At 38.5% G+C, this 19,905-nt stretch overlaps 1 protein-coding gene across 4 annotated transcripts in view; it reads right to left on the bottom strand.

The window, feature by feature from the left end:
• EPB41L4A (erythrocyte membrane protein band 4.1 like 4A) overlaps positions 1-19,905 on the bottom strand; it is a 139,512-nt gene that overhangs the window by 62,731 nt on the left and 56,876 nt on the right. For all 4 annotated transcript variants that reach the window (XM_075079303.1, XM_075079302.1, XM_075079301.1 and 1 more), the window contains exons 3-6: positions 11,092-11,143; positions 9,892-9,970; positions 6,145-6,242; positions 2,972-3,092 (exon numbers count right to left, since the gene is read on the bottom strand). In XM_075079303.1, the coding sequence (XP_074935404.1) occupies positions 2,972-3,092; positions 6,145-6,242; positions 9,892-9,970; positions 11,092-11,143 (350 nt within the window). The remainder of the gene's footprint in view (positions 1-2,971; positions 3,093-6,144; positions 6,243-9,891; positions 9,971-11,091; positions 11,144-19,905) is intronic.

Raw genomic sequence — 19,905 nt, 5'->3', positions numbered from 1 at the left:
TAACTGCAGCCAAGCACCAAAGACTATCAGAGCTCTAGATCAATAAGTGTATAAAAGCACCAGACACAGTGTTAAGACAGTTATCAGTCCTCTTTGCCACCACTCTTCCTCCAGCTTCTTAATTTCATCTTCAAGGTTTTAAACTTTTTGAGGCAAACGGGTCTTAATCTGATTTACTACACTAATGACTACAGAAACTTGAGAGAGAGAAATGAAGGTTGCTTAGTATCAGTGGCCTGGTACATAGCAATTCACCTCAAGTTTCATTTCTCAAACACAATCTCTGTGATGTTGAACAAAAACTCTCTGTGACTCAGTTTCCAATCTCTGGAATGGAAAACCCAGTACTTTTTTACTTCACAAAAGGACTTGTAGTAAAGTTCACTGTAACGCATCAGTTACTATAAGGCAGTCAGGAAACCACACAGAAATAATTATTGAACAACAGACACTCTTCCCAGAAAGAGAAAGCTCAGGTCAATGTGGCAACTGGCACAGACTCCAATTACAGGAGAACTTTTCAAAGCGAACAGCTGTGTCTCTGAGTTAATACCTATTCTCATTAAACAAGGCACAAAAAACACTAACATCAAAACTACAGGCAAGAAATTAGTTAACCTTTATCCAGACTGTGGCTTCATTATAGCAAGAAAACCAAGAAATCCAGATCTACATACAAGATGGCTAGCTCTGATTATCTCTACATTACTTTGACAAAGGGTGTGATGAACATATGCATATAATGTTTCTTACTCTCCCATCTTAATAAATGGTTATATCACAATTGCACCTAACTTGGATTTGTTAGAACAAGCTTCCTTACACTTACCATGAACATGAACTTGGGAGATAAGCAAGTAAATGTTTATTTTGGCTTTACGTACAGTTGAATTTCTGGCATATGTTTTATTTTCAAAACTAATTTCATGTTTTGCATTTTTGAAGGCACTGTGGTCTAATATTTGGAACAGCAGGTTGGGAAGCCAAATCTCTCTGACTTTCAGTGCTTTCACACAGTGACTGGAGGTTCAGCCTGTGTTACTCATATACCAAGAGTATGTCAATCTAAAACTAATCTCACTGAAAGTATTTCATATGTAGAAGGCTATTTCTAAAAAAGAGGGGTGAGACAACAGAAAAGTGGGACGAAGAGTGGCTCTGAATTGCTGGGGATTTTTTAATATTTTTTTGTACATCTAGAGACAGTGTAGAGTTAAACCTCTTTACAAAGACTACTTACACAGCTGCTGCAAATGCATCTTGTATTTAAGCTATATTCACACAGGATCACTTTTTGGCTCTGCCTTCTGCACTGGAAATTACGTTCTTTGCTCTGGTTTCCCTATGAGATTGCTGTGGTTTTCCTCTCTATGCCACTGCTATTATTCCATTCTCAAGCACTGAGGGAACTGATAGGGCCAGAGCACACTAGTTCTTACATTGCTTTGCTTATCTATTGGGCACTCCAGTCCATCTGCTGGTTGTCCCTATTGCAGTTTTGATTTCCACTCTAGTGACAAGTAATCAAGGGAAGGCATTGTATACACAAACTACGGTCTGACAGAAAATGAACTGACTCCCAAAGCAGCATCTTGGGATCCACCATTAGGCAGTGATTATCCGGAATGTCAGTGATAGCAGAACTTACATGTTTTGTGTCCAAGGTAATCATTATTCCAATAACTGGAAGATGGAGAATTGAAGTTTTGCTACCTATTATAAAAATTAATCTGTCTTTTCCAGCTTTTGCAAAGGTTATGTTGGGATTGCATGAATCTCCCAGGTCTGTTGACATACATGTTCCAGATCCCTGCAGTTCTCCTTTGTCCTGTCTCCAGTGCACCTAATATTTTCCTCATGCAATCTCTTCAACAGTTGCCCCTGCCAAGTACCATAACGCTAGCTTATTCCTGCCTTCTCAGCTCCTCCTCATACATAAGAAATGTTACCAGGTACAGTTTCAATGCCTGTACACTTCTATAGTGCCTTGTTCAGTTTAAGACAAAATCATTTCAAGGCCCACCAAATAACCTGTGTTGCCACTGTTTTAAAGTCACACACAAAGTTCTGGAATTTGTTTGGTTTTTGTCCAGAAACCAGCACTCTGAATGCCCTGTGTTATCCAGTGCTGCCTAATGTCTCTGTTTTTAGGTACTGCTTTTTTTCTTACAAATCGTATGTTCTTTCTTACAGTGGAATCGTTTATATTGGCCACTACCAATATGTTGTATATAAGATATGTTGGTTAATAAAATGAAAGGACTTTATGCTTGTAAAACCAAACTGACTCTTTAATTCATGCAGATGTTGCAACTGAGATTATCACGCAAACCATGCGTTTACAAACTGCTTCCCTGGTACTTCCTGCAATGTGAGCTGCTCCCACAAAGATTCATGCAGGTTGCTACAAGCACTCCTTCATTACCCTGGCTAAGGATCTGGCAAGAAAATAGAGGCTTCATTGTACCAAGTGCTGTACATTATTAGATTAAAAGTGGTTTTGTCCTAACAGTTCATTTGAATACACAGGGCAGTACAAAGCAAATAAGTGTTATTATCCCCATTTTACAGACAGCAGACTGAGGCATGGGCATAATACGCAATTTGTCCGAAGTTATGCAGGAAATCTGTCCTGGAACAGGGAACTGAACACACAGATTTTTATTTCATTCTTTTTAACTATAAAACTAAGAGGAAACACGGGCGCTATTAAAACTGCTCATTCTGAAACAGCTGTGCCTAGATCTGACAGTCATAATATTTCCAATGATCGTCCTACTCAGTTCCTAAAAGAACAGCTCCAATTACTTAAAATGTTTTCTCTTTCTGAGGGACACAACGGTATGCTCTCTGTTCTTTCCTCAGGTCTAGAGACCTCCACTCAGCACCACAAGCTGCTCCCTTCCCCATCTACTAAGCATCTTCAAATCTGATGTTACCTGCCAAGTTCCCAACAGTACTGAATTCTTACACCAGAGTTTTGTGTATCCGCTCTATGGCATCCTCCAGCTCTTCCTTCTGGTCTGGAACAAAGCGGTACTCCGATACGTAACCTGCAGTGTGCTTATATGGGTCATAGTCCCCCAGCTCAGCTAGAGGACACAAGAAGAAAAGAAAGGTCACCTATATTCGACACGTTATATTAAACCCCCCCCAAAAGTTATATAATCCACTTATTTGTTGCCAAGCCACCTCTTCCCAACTGGCTGTCAATTTACCATGCAGTCAGTTAAAAACCCCAAAGACAGTACAGAACTGTTCGTATTAGTGCACACAAAACCAAGAAAAAAGTCTTCAATCATTCTGAAAGACGAATGTAAGGTTCAGGTTCAAGAGCTAGAAGTTTTGACAGGAAATCCGCTACTTCTATGGGACTAGATAAAACTTTGTCCACGCCAGCAAAGTTGAAATTTGATGACATATATTATTTGGCAGCATATGTAAAACGAGTGTAGATGCAAAGTCTAGGTTTTGGAATACCTATGCCCTTATGATAAGCTGTAACATTACAGACAGAACAGATACATATTCTTGCTGGGACTCCTAACACAGATGTTGGTATGGGAATGCAAATGGAGACGAATATCCTGAGACACCCAGAGGTACACCCTTCTAAGGATAAGTGTCATGTTTCTTTTGAGGAAACACAAGGTTTCATTTTTCAATACAACATTGATGTATTTCCTGAATATTAAAGTAACTTTCAAAATTAAAATAATTTGTAAAATAATTTTCTTAAAGAAAAGAGCCAAATGAATAGCCATAAAATTTTCTTTGAAACAACCTTGAATTTGCATACATTACTCATATCAGTTTACAAGTTGCTATGCAGTCATAAAATAACTATGCACCTTGGTCAGAAATTATTTCTATTGACCTTAACTCTAATTGCATCTACCTGAGAAACTCTGCAAAAGTTAGTATTTCAATTTTTAATAATGCTGAGTAGATTCTTCATAGACTGGCCCTCCCTGAGAAAAGCTTCACGGAAGATTTCTGTCCAGTGCCCACTAAGCCAAAAACACAGCCAAATGATGCTTCAAGAGCCAAGAAGAGAAAGACTCATCTGATAACTCATGTTTCTTTCCAGGATTTAAGATGTTTCTAGAACAACATAGGGACCTGCTCAGTAGAGATTTTGAGAATTTTCTCTAGAAAACCTTCGTAAAAACAATGGGGTTCTTGCCCACAGCAGGTACAAGAACAAGAATGACTACAACAGCAACTCCAGCATTCCCAATAGGAAAACTGGTATATTCTCCAAACTGTACCACAGGTACTGATTTTTCCACCATCACCACTCTAGTAGTCTGCAGTCTTTGGCCACAAAAAGAAGAAATTATTTATGTGCTACGGACAGGATCTGCCCGGAGACCAAAGATGACACACAGGCACAACCTGCATGGTGAAAGCAGGGCCCGTGACTGGAGCAGGACATGGGGAGAGGACTCTGGGAGAATATGTGGCCCTGGCCTCTCCTCCAGCAGCTGCTAGCTCCACTGGGGAAGACACCACTGATATCATTACAGAAGCAGAGCTTCTCAGCTATTACTGGATTTCCACAAATGCACTCCATCTCAGACTGAAAAATAAAAAAGCACAGTCTGGCACATCACCCGTGGAAAGGCTGTTAACGTCAGTGCTTATGCTTTGGGTTCATATTTTCAGTATCTGACACAGACACTTCTCAGGTGTCTTTATATACTTTGAATAACTGCAGGCCCTGAATAAAAACACAAAGCTTTCTATAGAGTCAACGAGAATGTATGTTTGCTGGTACCAGGACTAACTTTAACCCGCTCTATGTAATCTTTGCCATGCTTTAATTCTCCTCTCTCACGTGAGCTTCCTCATTGTTTTTCAATAGAATATCTGAGATTAGAATCACAGCAACAGGATTTTATACCAAAACAACAGATCCCCATACTCTAACCACCCTTCAGAATGAATGAAGGACAAGAATTTATTCTTTTTACTCATTTCTCATAATATGATTAAGATCTTACCATCATTACATAACTTCCTGCTTTACACTTGCAGTATTTTTTCAGGTAGGGCACATATGCCAGTGAAGTGAAATGTGCCTTGCAAACAGTTTTTCAGAGTATGACATACCACATTTCATAGACAGCAGAATGAAGTTACAAATAATTGTAAAAAAATCAAAACTGCCTGAAATTTTAGCCTTTTGGAAACACACATAACACACTGTGAAATTCTCTATAATGCCCACTCCCATTCATACACAAGTTATTCTCCTTTGTTATTCCAAAATGAATTAAATGAAAGGACTATTTTTTATGTTATGTTTTTATGTTTTGTTGTGCTGTTGAGTCACACTTGGAACACCAATAATAAAAATAATCTTTGCTTAATACATATCACTGATGAGAAATCTAAATTTAAGATAGAACAAATTACAGATACAGGTCTGAGCATGGCTCATCGTATGATTTTTGGTTACCAATTATCTTTGAACACAGAGCTTAAGCTGTAATGTGAAAGGAATAACTAACTGGTAGACAGACAGCTCCTTTCTAATTGATTGCTAGTTCTATCAAATATGCAGGATATAACATCCACTTCTGAAATGCTAACTACTGATGGGTGAAAGCAAATAAATGATAGATAGAATTAAGATTCTTCACTTCAGGTCAAAACACACCCTCCCTTCAAGCATAGCTGCATTCATGCTGTCACAACGTAATTTTTGAAAGAATCTTTTATTTGACAGACTTCATTGGCTGGAGGCTGCCAATAGCCCATCAAATCTGCAAACCTCCTGATGAGGGTTTTGTCATACTCTATATGCAGTCCAGAATAAGCCATGAAGTGCTAAGTACATGATAAGGCATTCCTCAGCAAGGCAAAGAGTGTTCAGCAGACTCTTCAGACTGACTTTTCAGTTTCTTCTTTACATGAACTTTTATTGCTTCTATATTATTGCATCTATATCATTGATTCCCTATTACCTGTTCAGAATGGTCATCTATTTACAGTTCTTTAGCTGAAATCAGTCATACTAGTTTTGTTCTGTTTTGAAATGAGTACATCAAGTGTTAGTGAGGTCTTCAGTCACCACTTAAAATTAATCATAATACAGGATTAAAAGAATTAAGCTTTCAGTTGGCCAGAAGAACTTACACTGAATTACATATGCTCCCAGCTGTGCTGCAGTGTTGATTGGACAAGGCAAGCGACCCTGTAAAACATCTTGCTTGACCTGCAAGAAAAACTGATACCTGAAACACAGAGAGAAAACAAAGCTATTATTTCAATAGTAAGTCTGATGCTCTAAGTAACAGTTCATCATATTCCAGTTTTTTGAAGACTTACCATGTACCATAACTATGTGACAGTCAAAAACTGTACTCCTCTCTGAATTACCTATCCCCCACTGACCCTGAAGTAACAACTAAGATTAATCTAGCTATGGGAGCACTCTCCGGTTTTCCCATCTGCTTATGTTGTGCAGATACAATTTATTTTACTCCCAAAAATGTAATTTCTCTTTTGACTTTCACAGAGCCATCAGGAAGTGGGGAAGACGGCTAGGAATCAGAAAAATTGAATAAGAAACCTATCAAATGGCTGAGGTTTAACCTGATCAGTGGATCAACGTAAAGGAGAACTGGGTATTAGATACTTCATGACTCAAAGGTTTCCTCTCCATACACCAGAGTATCAATTCTAGAGCAACAAACACATTTGATGGAATCCATAATCTCACAAGAAAAATGAATGGGCATACCATCACCAGCTAACTGTTCTGCCATAGCATAGGGTACTCTCCTTGGAACAGAGATCACAGGGGTAAAAATGTAATTTTCAAAGTCATAACCTGCTTCTACACTTGATGAAGCACATACTGAGACCACTTACAGTGAAACAATATGCACAAAACAGATGGAAGAGTAAATACAAGAAAACAAGTCATCATACAAAGGATCTGCTTGGTTTTGCAACTCCCCATATTCATTGATAGGAAATCTTTTAAGCTTTTTTTTTTTCTCTGGTTTTATTGCAACAGATCTACACCATGTTTCACACCAACCTAAGCAAATTTCTCACACCAAGTTCATACAAAAGGTAACAATATTGAGAAGGTAACTTTTTAAAGAAAAAAAATCATCATCTGTACAAGCATCTGGCTTTTTCATTATTCACTAATTCAACTTCATCTACATAGCGTCATTCAGCTGCACTGCAAATAATTTATGCTGTGTTCTTGGAATAAATTATTCCAAGGTGCTTATGAAAGCACCTTGGAATGATCAGTATGTTCCAAAGTGCTTCTGTGCTGATTTCAGGGAAGTTTTCAAACTGCAGATTACATGATAGCTGATCCAGAAATTATTTAAAATCCAACCAAATTCACTAGACTATCTGCCCAGATGAGCCTCTGAGTAAGGATTCCTGTGTCTTTTGGTTTAACGGTCCCCCAGAATTTGTGCTGTGACAGATATCATAGTAGACATGTCCATCCATATAAAAATGGCTAACGTTCTCCATCTTAAAGGACCAGGGCACTGCGTAAGAATTGTCTGGGAACGTCATTAAGCAACACAAAGCACATACACTCGGTGTTTCTTCACTCTAAGCAATACCCCAGTACTGCTTCTAGCTTATGCTTGCCAGTCCTACCCAGAGCAATCTTCCCTGTATGAATGATGATAATCACAAAGATGATTTTACATCTACTGTGGCATACACAGCATCATCTTTATAACATGAAATGCATTTTTGATATGCACTTGTCTTTCTGTTGGCACTTCTGCATCTCTACAGTGCCGAGCTTCATACTAGATGATGCTACAAATATCTTTTCCATGTACCAGGTATCTATATTTCTGCATTCTCATAGTGTAGTCTCAAAATAAGCAGGATAGGAAACAGCAAAAAACACCACATCTCTGTAAAAAACAGTCAGAGCCAACTGTTAAGTGCATAAAGTAACTCCTATAAAGTGAATAATCTCAATTCCCACTGGAGCCGCTAAGCTCCTCAAAAAAACAGGCCTTTTGTCCAAACTTGTAACTGAAGCACTCTCATCTTGTGCACTGTCAAGTTTGTCATGCAATAGTACCTAAGCACTAGTTTGCTCTAGCAAATACATACAGCAAATGTTAATATGAAACACAGCAGTGTTAGCTTTTGCCTACAAGCCAGATAGATTTTGCTGTGAAGCAATTACAGATTTGACAGGTTTTCATTATTTCCAAATGGTAATCATCTAACACCACAGATCATAAACATCTAATAACAACAGACTCCACTCTCACATCCATTAAAATAACAAACACATGGACCAAAGAAACACATCAGTTAGCACAAAATGTTTAACACATCACTGGAATTACACACTTAGCCAGAATATTATTATTATAAAGCAAAATAGGGCCTTTAATTGATCGTAAGCAGAAGGAGGTTTTTTGTGGGTTTTGGGTGTTTTTTCCCCTGAAAAGGTATACCTTCCTTCCAAGGTTTAAGAGCCTATACGAATAAATGCTCAGGACTGTTGAGGGCATTTGACTATTCAATGTGTTTTGTTGAAGAGTGTCAATACAAGCATATCACTTTAAGTCCTCCCTCTGTACCTTCTAAGGTGCAAATTCTGCATGACCAAACACTGTGCAGACATGAACAGAGGCTTACTAATTATACTAAAATGCTCCTCGACTAGATTTGTACATCTAATCAGCAGTGCAAATCACTGACTGGACTGACCTTATCACAAGGAAAAGAGAAACAGTTTTTCAAAATTTAGCCCCTGTCATTTCCCAGACAGAAATCCACCCTGCCCCCCAGGTAGCAATCACAACAGGTTCGGTGGCCAAAGCTCCCTTCCCAGGGCCATCTGTCTTCCCCTGTGAACAGGGTTAAAAGTGCTTCTGGAAAAGTAGGGGAAAACTGCATCAAACTTTCACAGTACAGGGGCATCACACTGCATCCAGCTTGCACTCTTTTACCTGCAAAGTCACAGTGTTTATCATTTTTACCAGGACAGCTTCAATCTTATTATACTGGAGACTTCCGTTCCTGCTGTGCCAGTATGGAAACAAAAGAATTTTCTCACTCTGGTACAAGAAAAATATTCTGCCTGTGCTGCAAAAACTGCCACGTTTGATTAAGGAAAATTAAAAACCCTGTGTGCATTCTAATGAATTCTCATGTGTCATATTCCTAGGACATCAAAAGAAATATTGGCATTTATTAATGCGAGACAGCACACTAATTTTGTCCACCTACATATGCGAATTCTCAAATTTCCTTTTGAACCTAAAGCTAATTGTTTAAGAGCTTTCATAAATAAAGCAAACAGAAAGCCCTGCATGTTAAGAGTCCAGGCAAGCATGCATGTGCATGTGTTAGTGTGTGCATCCTCAGATTTTGTAGAGGCCAAGCTTAGTTAGAAGAATAAAAAGCATGCAACTGTTCAATTTCCTTCACATATTTTTAGAAAGACCAAAAGAAATCCTCCTCAAAAACAGTTCTGGAATACAATCTATGGCCAATAAAGACGAAAATTCCCTTTATTTATATTTGATATCCAAGTAAGTCCTAAACTTGATTACAGCACAATATAAATGCAGATATGACAATGCGTTTCTTAAAAAAACCCCACAAATGCACATCAGGTCCCTTTGATTTCCAATGCACCAGAGAGAAGCTTTTCATCTTGGACTTCCAAACATTTGTCCATACTGACCACTGTGAAGTTAGTCACAATTCTCTTCCTACACATACATGTTCAAGAAAAAAAAAAACAACAAACCGAACAAACAAACAAAAAAAACCCAACCAAACCTGCCACACCACAGCAATATCAAGGAGGCTGCAACAGATTACTACCCTGAAATTAACAAACTACACTCTTATTAAATACTGTACCTTGTTATTTCTTCTTTAAGTTTACACGGATCCTCTGCATAGAATTTAATGCCAAAATACAGAGTGTATGGTGGTCCAGCTGAGGGAAAAAAATATTCAGTGCATAAGTTAGTTGTTGTGAATGGTTAATTGTTATGAATTGTTACGAGTTGACTGCAAAACACTTATTAAGAAGCCTATCTTAATATTTTCTGAAAATTGAAAGTTTCCGAAAAAATCTTACAGTCACATGGCAAATCTGTACATCTATACTCATTACACATGAGGGGAAAAAAAAGTAAGAAAAGGATTTTTATTATTATTTTTCTAGTCTTCTGTTTATTTATTCACAACTTGCCTGACTACTTGGAATTTTTGCTTATTCTGAAGATCTAACTTTAGATATAATTGCTAACTTACTATTTCCTGAATATAGGGGGTTTTTTTACTGCTTGATTTTGACCTTTAGATACTTTTTCCACTGAAACTTTTTGAAAAATGTAATTGTGCATGAAACGTGATTCCTTGTCGTAACTAATACTACTGAATATTAATCCCTTCCACACTTTCAAATATCTTATGGACCAGCTTTAAATATGTGCCACTTTAATTGAGAAATATTTGGAAAAGCTTTTCTAATTCACCTTTTAAAAATATTATTCTCCCTGAAGATTCAGTTAACTCAGTACCAAAATTCCTATAGCTACATTTACCCCATGCATGCTCCACTTCTACAACTTTTTATAGAAGATCTCCAAATTCTTAAGTAAAATAACCTTATCATGTTCTTTAATTTTAATAAAAATAACAGATCTTGCATCTGTGGCATCTGAAGAGTGACAGTAACAGCGGACACTCTATTATCAGTAAGAGGCACTACCTTCAGAAGGAAAAAGGAATCCAAGTTAGTTATGGTATAGTACAGTATGGCAGAGGTATCACAGCTTCCACAAAATTAATTGTACAAGTTAAAAATAGTACCATTTACTATTTTAAAGGAAAAATTTTTGGACAATAATGACACAATTTATTGGAAAACAATGGTACATTCAATCTATATGTGAAATTTTGATACAGTTATGAACTACATTAATAATCTCGTTCAAGAACTATCAACCTGTTGTGACAAGAATATAAATGTTGTACAGGCTGTATATATGCAACATGGTCTCTGTTACTTCATCTTCAGATACACTCTTCAAATTCAAATTAAATACATACTGTTTATCAATTCTTTATGTTCAGCAAGGGTCTTTGCAGGATCCAGCCAGTACTATGAGACAGATAATTATGGAAATTAGTCACTTAACACAGAAAATTAATACAGAAAAATAGCAATTATATATTTATTCACATGTTGATATTAGTTAGCAGACTGACACACTTCAGTCTGCTAATGACAAATTTTTGCCAGCTTCTGATCAGACACACACTGTCTGTACAAGTCTAAAGTTGCGTATCTTCTCTGGGGGTAAAGGTTTTCCTAAAAGGAAATCTGTTTAGTAAGAGTAACCACATCTCAGGCTCATGACAGAAATATCAGACTTTACAGAAGTCTCATACTAAGTGCTTGTTGGCATCTACCCAATCTGCTTATAGCTAGTATATGGATGTGCAACCTTCCTATTTTCTTCCTGGGAGATAAAACTAAGCAGGATAACTCTAAACAGCAACAACAAAGCATGTAAGACAGGACCCTCAAAGAATGAGTGAAGGGGCTTCAGTTGTTTTCTGAACAAAAAAAAAAGACTGTACGGGGGAATAGGCATAACAGCACCCTTCCAACACCTGATAAATTGCTTTAAGAACATAACAATCAATTTTTCTTCATGTCCACTAAGTATGAAGGCATTAGCTTTACTCAAAGCAAATTAAAATTAGTTTGGATTTTCAGAAACAGTTTCCAGTAGCAGAGAGAGTGGATCACTAGAAATTGGCACCAAGGTAGGGAAGGCACAGACTCTTCCACCGTATGGTTTACTGGACTAGTTGGACAAATGTGTCAGATGACCAAGGTACACTTAGTACACCACAGAGGGATGAACTGTTACAAAGGTTCACATACCATTTGATCAACAGTCAATCTGTAGTGTAATTTCTCATTAATTACTCTGCCCCACCTTTATCAAACTTATAATAAAAGTTATTCTGATGTTACTGCTGACCACAGACCAGCTGTGTACTTCTCGTTATGGCTACACAGGTCACCACCACCATCCTGGTCTTCTAATCCCTCCAGCAAGTTATTTTTTCCTCAGTTTGACACTTCTATGATTTGGTTTTGGAAGACAGTGCAGAGGCAGCTGCCAAGATCACGCTTGTCTTCCTTTTTTTCACTCCTCTTCCCTCATACACAAACTTTTTGGACCAGCTGAGATTGGCACCCCTTCTTAAAACACTGGAAACAAAAAGGCTGCAGAACACAGCTGCTATGAAGAACAAATTGAGGTGGATTGAATCTACTCTCTTAGTACCCTCATCTTTTTTAACTGAGGAACTACATAGACCAATGAATAAAGAAACTCTTTACCTGTACCATTGAAATAACCCTATAGAGAATAAGAATAAAATGATTAATCAAAAAATCTCTTCCCTCTATCCAGAGAGCTTCTCTTGACTAGTAAATTTTATTACACTAAGGAGTAGCATAAAGAAGGAAGGGAAAAACACTATAAAGCATTTGAGTGGAAATTTTCAAGCAACTAATCTCATAAGTTGTAGTAAACAACTATAATTATTTTGACAAAACATGAAAACAAACTACTTCCACTAGCTGCTGATCCACCTGCAACAGGAACAGCTGTATGCCTTGTTCTTGGCCACTGCTATTTCAAAGCCAGAAAAGTTTGCCACGAAAATTTCCTACATTTTGAAGGAAAAAAATATTCAGTACATGCTTGCATCAAATACATCCAATAACTATACAAATATAAGCCCTCTTAACCTCAACAGAAGGTTGAAAGAAAAGAAAAACTTGTCACACTTGTTCAAACATCCTCTAGAACTCCCTATCAGCAATAATCTGAGCTAGCACAATTGGCTGATAAAGAGATTTTACAGTCAATAGGCAGAAAAAAGGCAAAATGACTCTGCAGTGGACACTCTGGCTACGCAATGCAGTCAGAATGTGGTCTGACCTCTTCCTAACAGTGGCATCATAGTATGAACAACACATTGTCAAGCTAGGTTGCTTACCATTGACAACTTTCTGTTACACTGCAAGAATTTCAGAATCAGGTCAAAATCTATCACAGAATAACTCTTCCATTAAGTTCTCCTGAGTGAACTGAAATCAGCCTCAAGATACAGTCTTCTTTGCAGTTTAACTTTACATGCATAGGTAGCTTGATTATTTGTAAAAAAATAAATAAAATACTGATGGATCATTATTCAAAGCTCACAAGTCAAGCACAGAATACTTACAGATTTCTGTAAGTTTCGGGTTGTCTCTGCAACCTGAACTTCACTGCCTCTTGTAACCATGTGATTCACTGGCTGCCATGAGACAAACCTGAATTGAGCCAGGTCACTGAAGACTCTATGGGCACTTGTAGACAATACAATCTAAATAGAGTTGCTTTAGAATTCTTAATTCTCACTGGGCTGTGTTTGACTTGCAAGTGAAATTATATTCTTTGCATGGTCTTCTGAAGGAAATTTCCAAGCTTGAGGGATAGGATAAGATCAGCGGGAAAACTGCAAGTTCAGATTCAAAGAGGAGAGGGAACAAATCTAGTTTTAAGTATCATTAAACATTTCCTTTCCTTCCCCCAAACTGAGCCAACAGGAGGAACTGCACTCTCAACCCTCATCCCTGTAAGACAGATTGCTGCTACTCATGCAAGCGAAAATACGCATCAGCTGGCACAAGGAAATACACTCTTCTGAGGGCACCCATGCTGTATGGGTGAAGTTAACACTTCAGCTCAGACCAGTTTACTGCTGGGACAGAGAATGGTGGGGAAGAGGCAAGAATCTTGTCTGCCTTCTTATTTCTCCAGTAAGTATTTAGCGTTGTGGCAATGCCACAATTAAAATTACTGTGTAGTTATTTATTATTTCAAAGGCTGCCAAAATTTTCCTGAAGAATGTAAGGGGTGGGGAGAGGAAAGGGAGATTTCTAACATTTTATTTGTAAGCCAAAGATGAATGGAATTTCATGGATAACAAAAAGGCATTTTAGAACAGTTACAAATCCAAGAATCTTGACAATAGAGCCCTCCAAGCATACCTACATACACATACATAATACTGTGTATCAGATACCTGTGAAATGTTTGCATATACATATGAAGAGTGTTGAGTACAGTTACAGTTTTGAGCTCACATGTTGAAGTGCCCAGAGAAATGGAACGAAAAAGCAGAGAGCCTTATTAATCCAATACACTTGCACAGCAGGTGCTGACAACAAACCCTGCATTTGTGAATGCCAAAGTAGCTCCACACGCAGCCTCACACTTTTTATCTGTTTGGCAGCCAGCATGCCACTTGTCAGTGACATCTCACCTGTATCTCTCCTGCACAGACAGCAAGAGTTATTTGACTTATAAACAGCTCACCACTAATGTGAAGAGGTGGAGGGCCCAGCATATACCCATCCAACTGCAGGGGATAAATTTGGTGAATCTGAAAGGGGAATCTAACATGGGAGAAATGGGGAGGGGGAGGGAAATCTCTAAATAGTTCTAATTAAGCAACTATCCAATTACTACAGTGATGGCGACTAGTTTACTAATCATTATTTTAAAAGACTACATAGAATTAGTTTAATAATTTTTATTTACTAAGAATAATTCTTTAATAAAATAATTGCTTTTTAATTTTTAGGTAGAAATTATAAAAAATTATGTTTTAAAGTACAGCATACCTAAGAATAGATGGGCTCTATTGTCCTTTGTACTTTCACAAATCTGGCTCCCATATGAGCCAGATGTGTAAGCACTATGCATCCAAGTGCCATGCAGTATTTCATATTTAGCCCTTTTAAATGACTGCAAACATTTTTCCACAAATCTGGAATCTTCATTCCTTGTATCTGTATAGGGTTAAACCTGGGTCAAATTCCATGAACCTGTTTGAAACAAATATTAACTAGGTTGAAATGTTTGCTGTGGTATCAATCAATGAAGTGCCTGGTGCAGAAAAATCTATCAACTTCAAACTAAATGCTGGGCTGTCTTAATTAGATTCTTACAAAGCTGTACCCATCATGCCACACATGCCAGGTTTTGTTCACATTTACAACAGGAAAAAAACACAACTTTCAAGAGAAAAAACAGTATTTTTCAATTATAATCTGAAATTATCAGGATTTTCCTACAATCTAAGACAAAATTAACAATTAGAATTATTTTGTCAGTTTTTTCTGCACATGTTCAGTGCAAAGAATCTAAACCTGCTAAGCACAAGACGTCCTTATTGTATAAGAAATCATCAGGCAATTCCTACATACAAAGATGTATTCAAAACTTCCATCTTTTCTTTATTAGAATCTGAATGTATGTTGAATATATTTAGTAGTAGATCACCAGTGTGAGTATCCTGTTGATCCTGCTACACTCTGAAAGCTTACTCTTACTGCCTTTAACTCACCTGACCATCAGCTTTGTCTAGATTGTTTTAATCCATTAACAATCTTCTAAAATTTCTAGCTTCTAATCAATATTATCAGCCTCTGTTTTCTTTCTACTGGCTATGCCATCTATTTTAACAACCACAACAAGTCCTTTTCTTTCTAGATAATTTAGTATACCATGCTTGTGGGCAAATGTCAAATCCATACAAAACCAAAACATTAGCTAAGAGCAGTTCATCTGTTTTTCTAAGATCCTGAGATCAAAACATACACTACATTATATGACAGTAATTCCCTAGAGAACAGACGTTTTTGATTGTAAGAAACCTTGATAAAATCATGCGCTTCCTTCTATAGTTAAGTTAAATACAGACTGTTCAATCTGTTACCCTACCCAATTTGGTAGTAACCTGGCAATCAGAGCATGCAGCGGTTACTTTATCAATCACACTAGATGGATCAGTATCTTTCTTACATATTAGTTTGCGTAGCCAGGATAGGGAATGCATGGCACTGGCCTCCTGATCCATCACTGCAGCACAGCAACTCACAGTAGAAAGTTCAGCTTCACAAGAATCTGAGACCTGCATCTCCTCTCTGTTTCTACGTGCCCTCTGGACTGCACAGCTGTGAAACATATTGCCATGGGCCACCTCCTACCTGCTGTGCTCTCAGGTCTGTAAGCTCAAAACTGAGCTCCCTCATAGCAGGGGAGAAAAAGCAGATCTACGCTATGGAGCGGATGCGTGGTAAAGACAAAGCGCAGCCCACCTCATGTTAGCTTCCGATCTTGGAGCAGTACATATGTGTTAGCACAGCACTACATTTGAACTAACTGGGGCTGGGGAAGTGAGGTTGGCTGCGATACTGAATTAACATGGAGATATGGCTTTCTGCATTTGTATTTCTTGCCTTAGAGTGCAAAGACAGCATCAGTACGCTGTACATTGTGAATATAATAGCTCAGATTAGCATTATATAGGATAAGAAAAGAAAGATATTTGCATCACAGCCTGCTCTACAATGCAGACGTGCCTCCTGTGACTTTCAGTTAAGGAGGTTTAGTGTGAGAGTTTGGTTAGGGATGGTGAGGGGGCAACTTGACCAGTGTGAGATTTCTGGAAGTAAAAAAAAAGTTTTTATTATCAACAGACCTTTAAAATGCTTTTTGTTGTCTAGTGTTCTGCAATAAGGGAGTTGCAAAGCCTTTTTTGTAAGAGAAGGTCTAACAGCATGACTCTCTTCAGAACACTTCTGTGATTTGACAAGGGAATGCCTTTGGGCTTCAAAAGTACCCTTTCCCTCATCAAATTCTGCTCAGCTTTTCCTGAGATATTATTCGTTAAAATTGCCATTTCCATTCTCTCTTTTGTGTGCCTCAAGAAAATACTGGCCTCCTGCCAGAATAGTAATTAGCACGACTATCCTAAGGCACGCTGGCGATGCTACAAAGGCAGTAGCAAAGGGACCATGTGGGGAACACCTGGGAGCTGCAGCACAGTGGGAAACAGAAGTGAGAGGGGCAGGGGACCTGCACAGCCTTCCCAACACCAGCTTACCCAGCATTTGGCCCCTCCTCCACTAAAGGAGAGGGACACCACTGGGCCGCTGCTTTCCCCAAATATTAAAGCAATGACAGACTGAAAGGCAAGATAAAGTTTCCTAAGCCATCTTCTTCCTAAGCTTCTGCAATACAGCTTCTGTTGATCATGTCTTGCCTGAAAATACCAGATGGGGCACAATGTCCTGCATTTCTGGCAGATGAGACATAAGACAAAAATGCCCTGTCAATCAGGACCCAGCTGACCATCCACATTAACAAGCATGAAGACTTCATCTGGTCTCAGCTTAGACTAACTTGAGTGTCAGCAGTCTCTGCAGTGTTAAAAAAGGCTCAGGCGAAGGGCTGAGGAGAAAGCACACTGAAAGATTTAGTGGCACTCAAAACTTGTCTTCCTTTTAAAGTATTTGCATCAAAAAAGGTACTTATGTACTACATTAAAAACCATGTAGTTTGTCAACCAAAGCACTAAGAGGTTAGGAAACACTACTGAGAACCAGCAGCATTAGTCTAACCCATCTCTTTATTCGGGTGTAGTTTTATATTACAAGATTTTAAATTCATTATTAAATTCTATATTTTAACTAATTATTACACTGTTTTTCCTTAGGAGTCCTGTCTTGTTCAGAGCACTAGACAGATATAGCTTACGCTGTTCTGACAACTCTTCCAGAGCCTGATTTTGCAAATTAAATACTGTCCTTTAACTATGGAGAGTTTTGGGGAAACTGGAATATCAATAAAGCAAAATTTGTGTAATAAGACCAAACTACTACCCTAGAGACAGTGTCATCCAATTTATGCTTTACCCTACTGTTCATGGTCTTCTCAGTGCCATCCAGTTCTGTCAATCTGCTGCATCCAGCTATTCTTTCTCACATGCTAATTAGTTTGTTAGCTGTTCAGGAAGAGACCATTTTAATGTTATGCATTCATATACTACATAGCACAGTGAAACCTTGTTCATTGATTAGAGCCCTACTGGTACCACTAAAATAATTTACCACCCCTAGAGGAGCTAGCACACCAACACAGCACTTAAAAGACCACCTAGAAGTGCTGAGGCATGCAAAAGTTATGGGGAAAAAAATAACAAAACAAGTTCTTTCAAACCTTTAATAAATAAAGTGTTTCTTTTGTGACTGGGTTGCATTCTTTAAAATACATAGTTTTGTCCACCCTGCTTTATCCATCATTCAGTTGAACACATATTGTGACAAAAAAACTGACAGAGCAAATAATAAAATATTCCCCACCAGAAGCAACGTATTAATATGTAGGCAAACCTCCAAACATGTTTCTCTGTCTAAGGCTAACACAGGAGCATGGTTTTAAAACTAATTAGCAAGGTAACCTTTTTCCCCTTCCCTTAGGAAATCTACTGTGGCTGATCCAAAACACAGCCAATCCAAAATTCAAATCTAGGCTTCTTGCCAGCCATTACAGGACTAATTCCCACAACAGCCCAGAGAGCTTTAGCCATATTCAGTGTGCAACTGAATATATGTTTACAGCTAAAGCACAAGGTGTTGTTTGTTGCATGGAAGCTTTCCCTTTACACTGGCCATTCTTAGGTGCTTACAAGATCTCACCAAAAATAGCAAGCTAGCAACAGCTGTCATAAAACATGTAAAACTAAACACAGTAGCACAGGTATACTCATTTATGAGCCTTCCAGATAAAACAGCATCAACTGTTAATTACCCATACACACACAACCAACAGGAACAGGCGTTTTCACAATATTTTGCCAGAGCACAGCCCAGGTCCAAAGCCTGCAGCACAGACTTGGTCGGTCAGTGTGGCAGCACCCACATGGCAGGGCAGGTGCACTCTGTAACACAGCCCACTGTTGTGGTCTCTGGTTGTACCTCCTGGCTTCTTCCCAGCTGTGCATCAGGACAAAGCTGATGCATGCACTGCTCTCCCACACACCTGGGATTTCCCTGCAAAGAAAACCCGCAGGTGGGGGAGACACACAGCACTCCCATCAGGGGATGGGAACACAGGCAGGCAACAGAGATTCCGGCCCACCAGTGCAGAAGCCAAGCAAAACGTGGGCTGGGAGACCTCCACATGGAGAGAGGATGGAGCTCCATGTCTATGCTACTGCAAATTGTATCCCCGTGACGTGACCAGTGTCAGTGCAAGAGTATGCAAACAAGGGAAGTGGGATGAATGCCCTCCTAATCCATTGAAAAATCAAGAAGCACAGTGGCTTCCTTGGCTTTGGGCTGGCCAGAGAATAAAGACAAAGTATAACATTAAATTTACACCACTAGAGTGTCATGTGAGATGAAAAGGCAAAAAGGCTGTATTTGTATTTGGAGAGGCTGAGTTAATGGGGTTATGGCCTACAGCTCATGCACACTACCATAATACAAAATGCACTGGTATCATACAATCAAATCATCTAGTCTATTAGCAGGATGCGTCCTAAAATGTGCCTTTATATGTTAAGCCTTTCACAGAAGAAACGTAATCTTCTCTTATTTTCATAATGCCATACACACCATTAAATACACAGTGTGCATGTCTCTGGAAAGGGTCCTGGTAACAGCCATTTCTATTTTATTTGCCTCTGCAGGAAAAAGGGAGACACTTCTGAAATAAAAAAAACACCTACCTGCTCTACACTGTCACCTCTATTTTCTCAGGAAATCAAAAATACTGTTTTTAACAGTACACCTTTAGTTCACAGCTGAATCTGACTTTCATCTCCGTGGAATAAAACTTGGTTAGAAGCTTATCAAGGAACTGAATTCATAAATGTCTAGATTATGGCACAGAAATAAAGATACACTGATCAGGGCAGTCTATAGCTCCCAGTAACAATCAATAACCTTCTGCTAATACTGTTCTGACTTCAGACTCTACATGTTCAACTTCTGCTAAACAG

This window comes from Phalacrocorax aristotelis, chromosome Z, assembly GCF_949628215.1.
Source record: "Phalacrocorax aristotelis chromosome Z, bGulAri2.1, whole genome shotgun sequence".
In the NCBI taxonomy this organism is placed as follows: Eukaryota; Metazoa; Chordata; class Aves; order Suliformes; family Phalacrocoracidae; genus Phalacrocorax; species Phalacrocorax aristotelis.
This window is presented reverse-complemented; position numbering and strand designations above follow the sequence as displayed.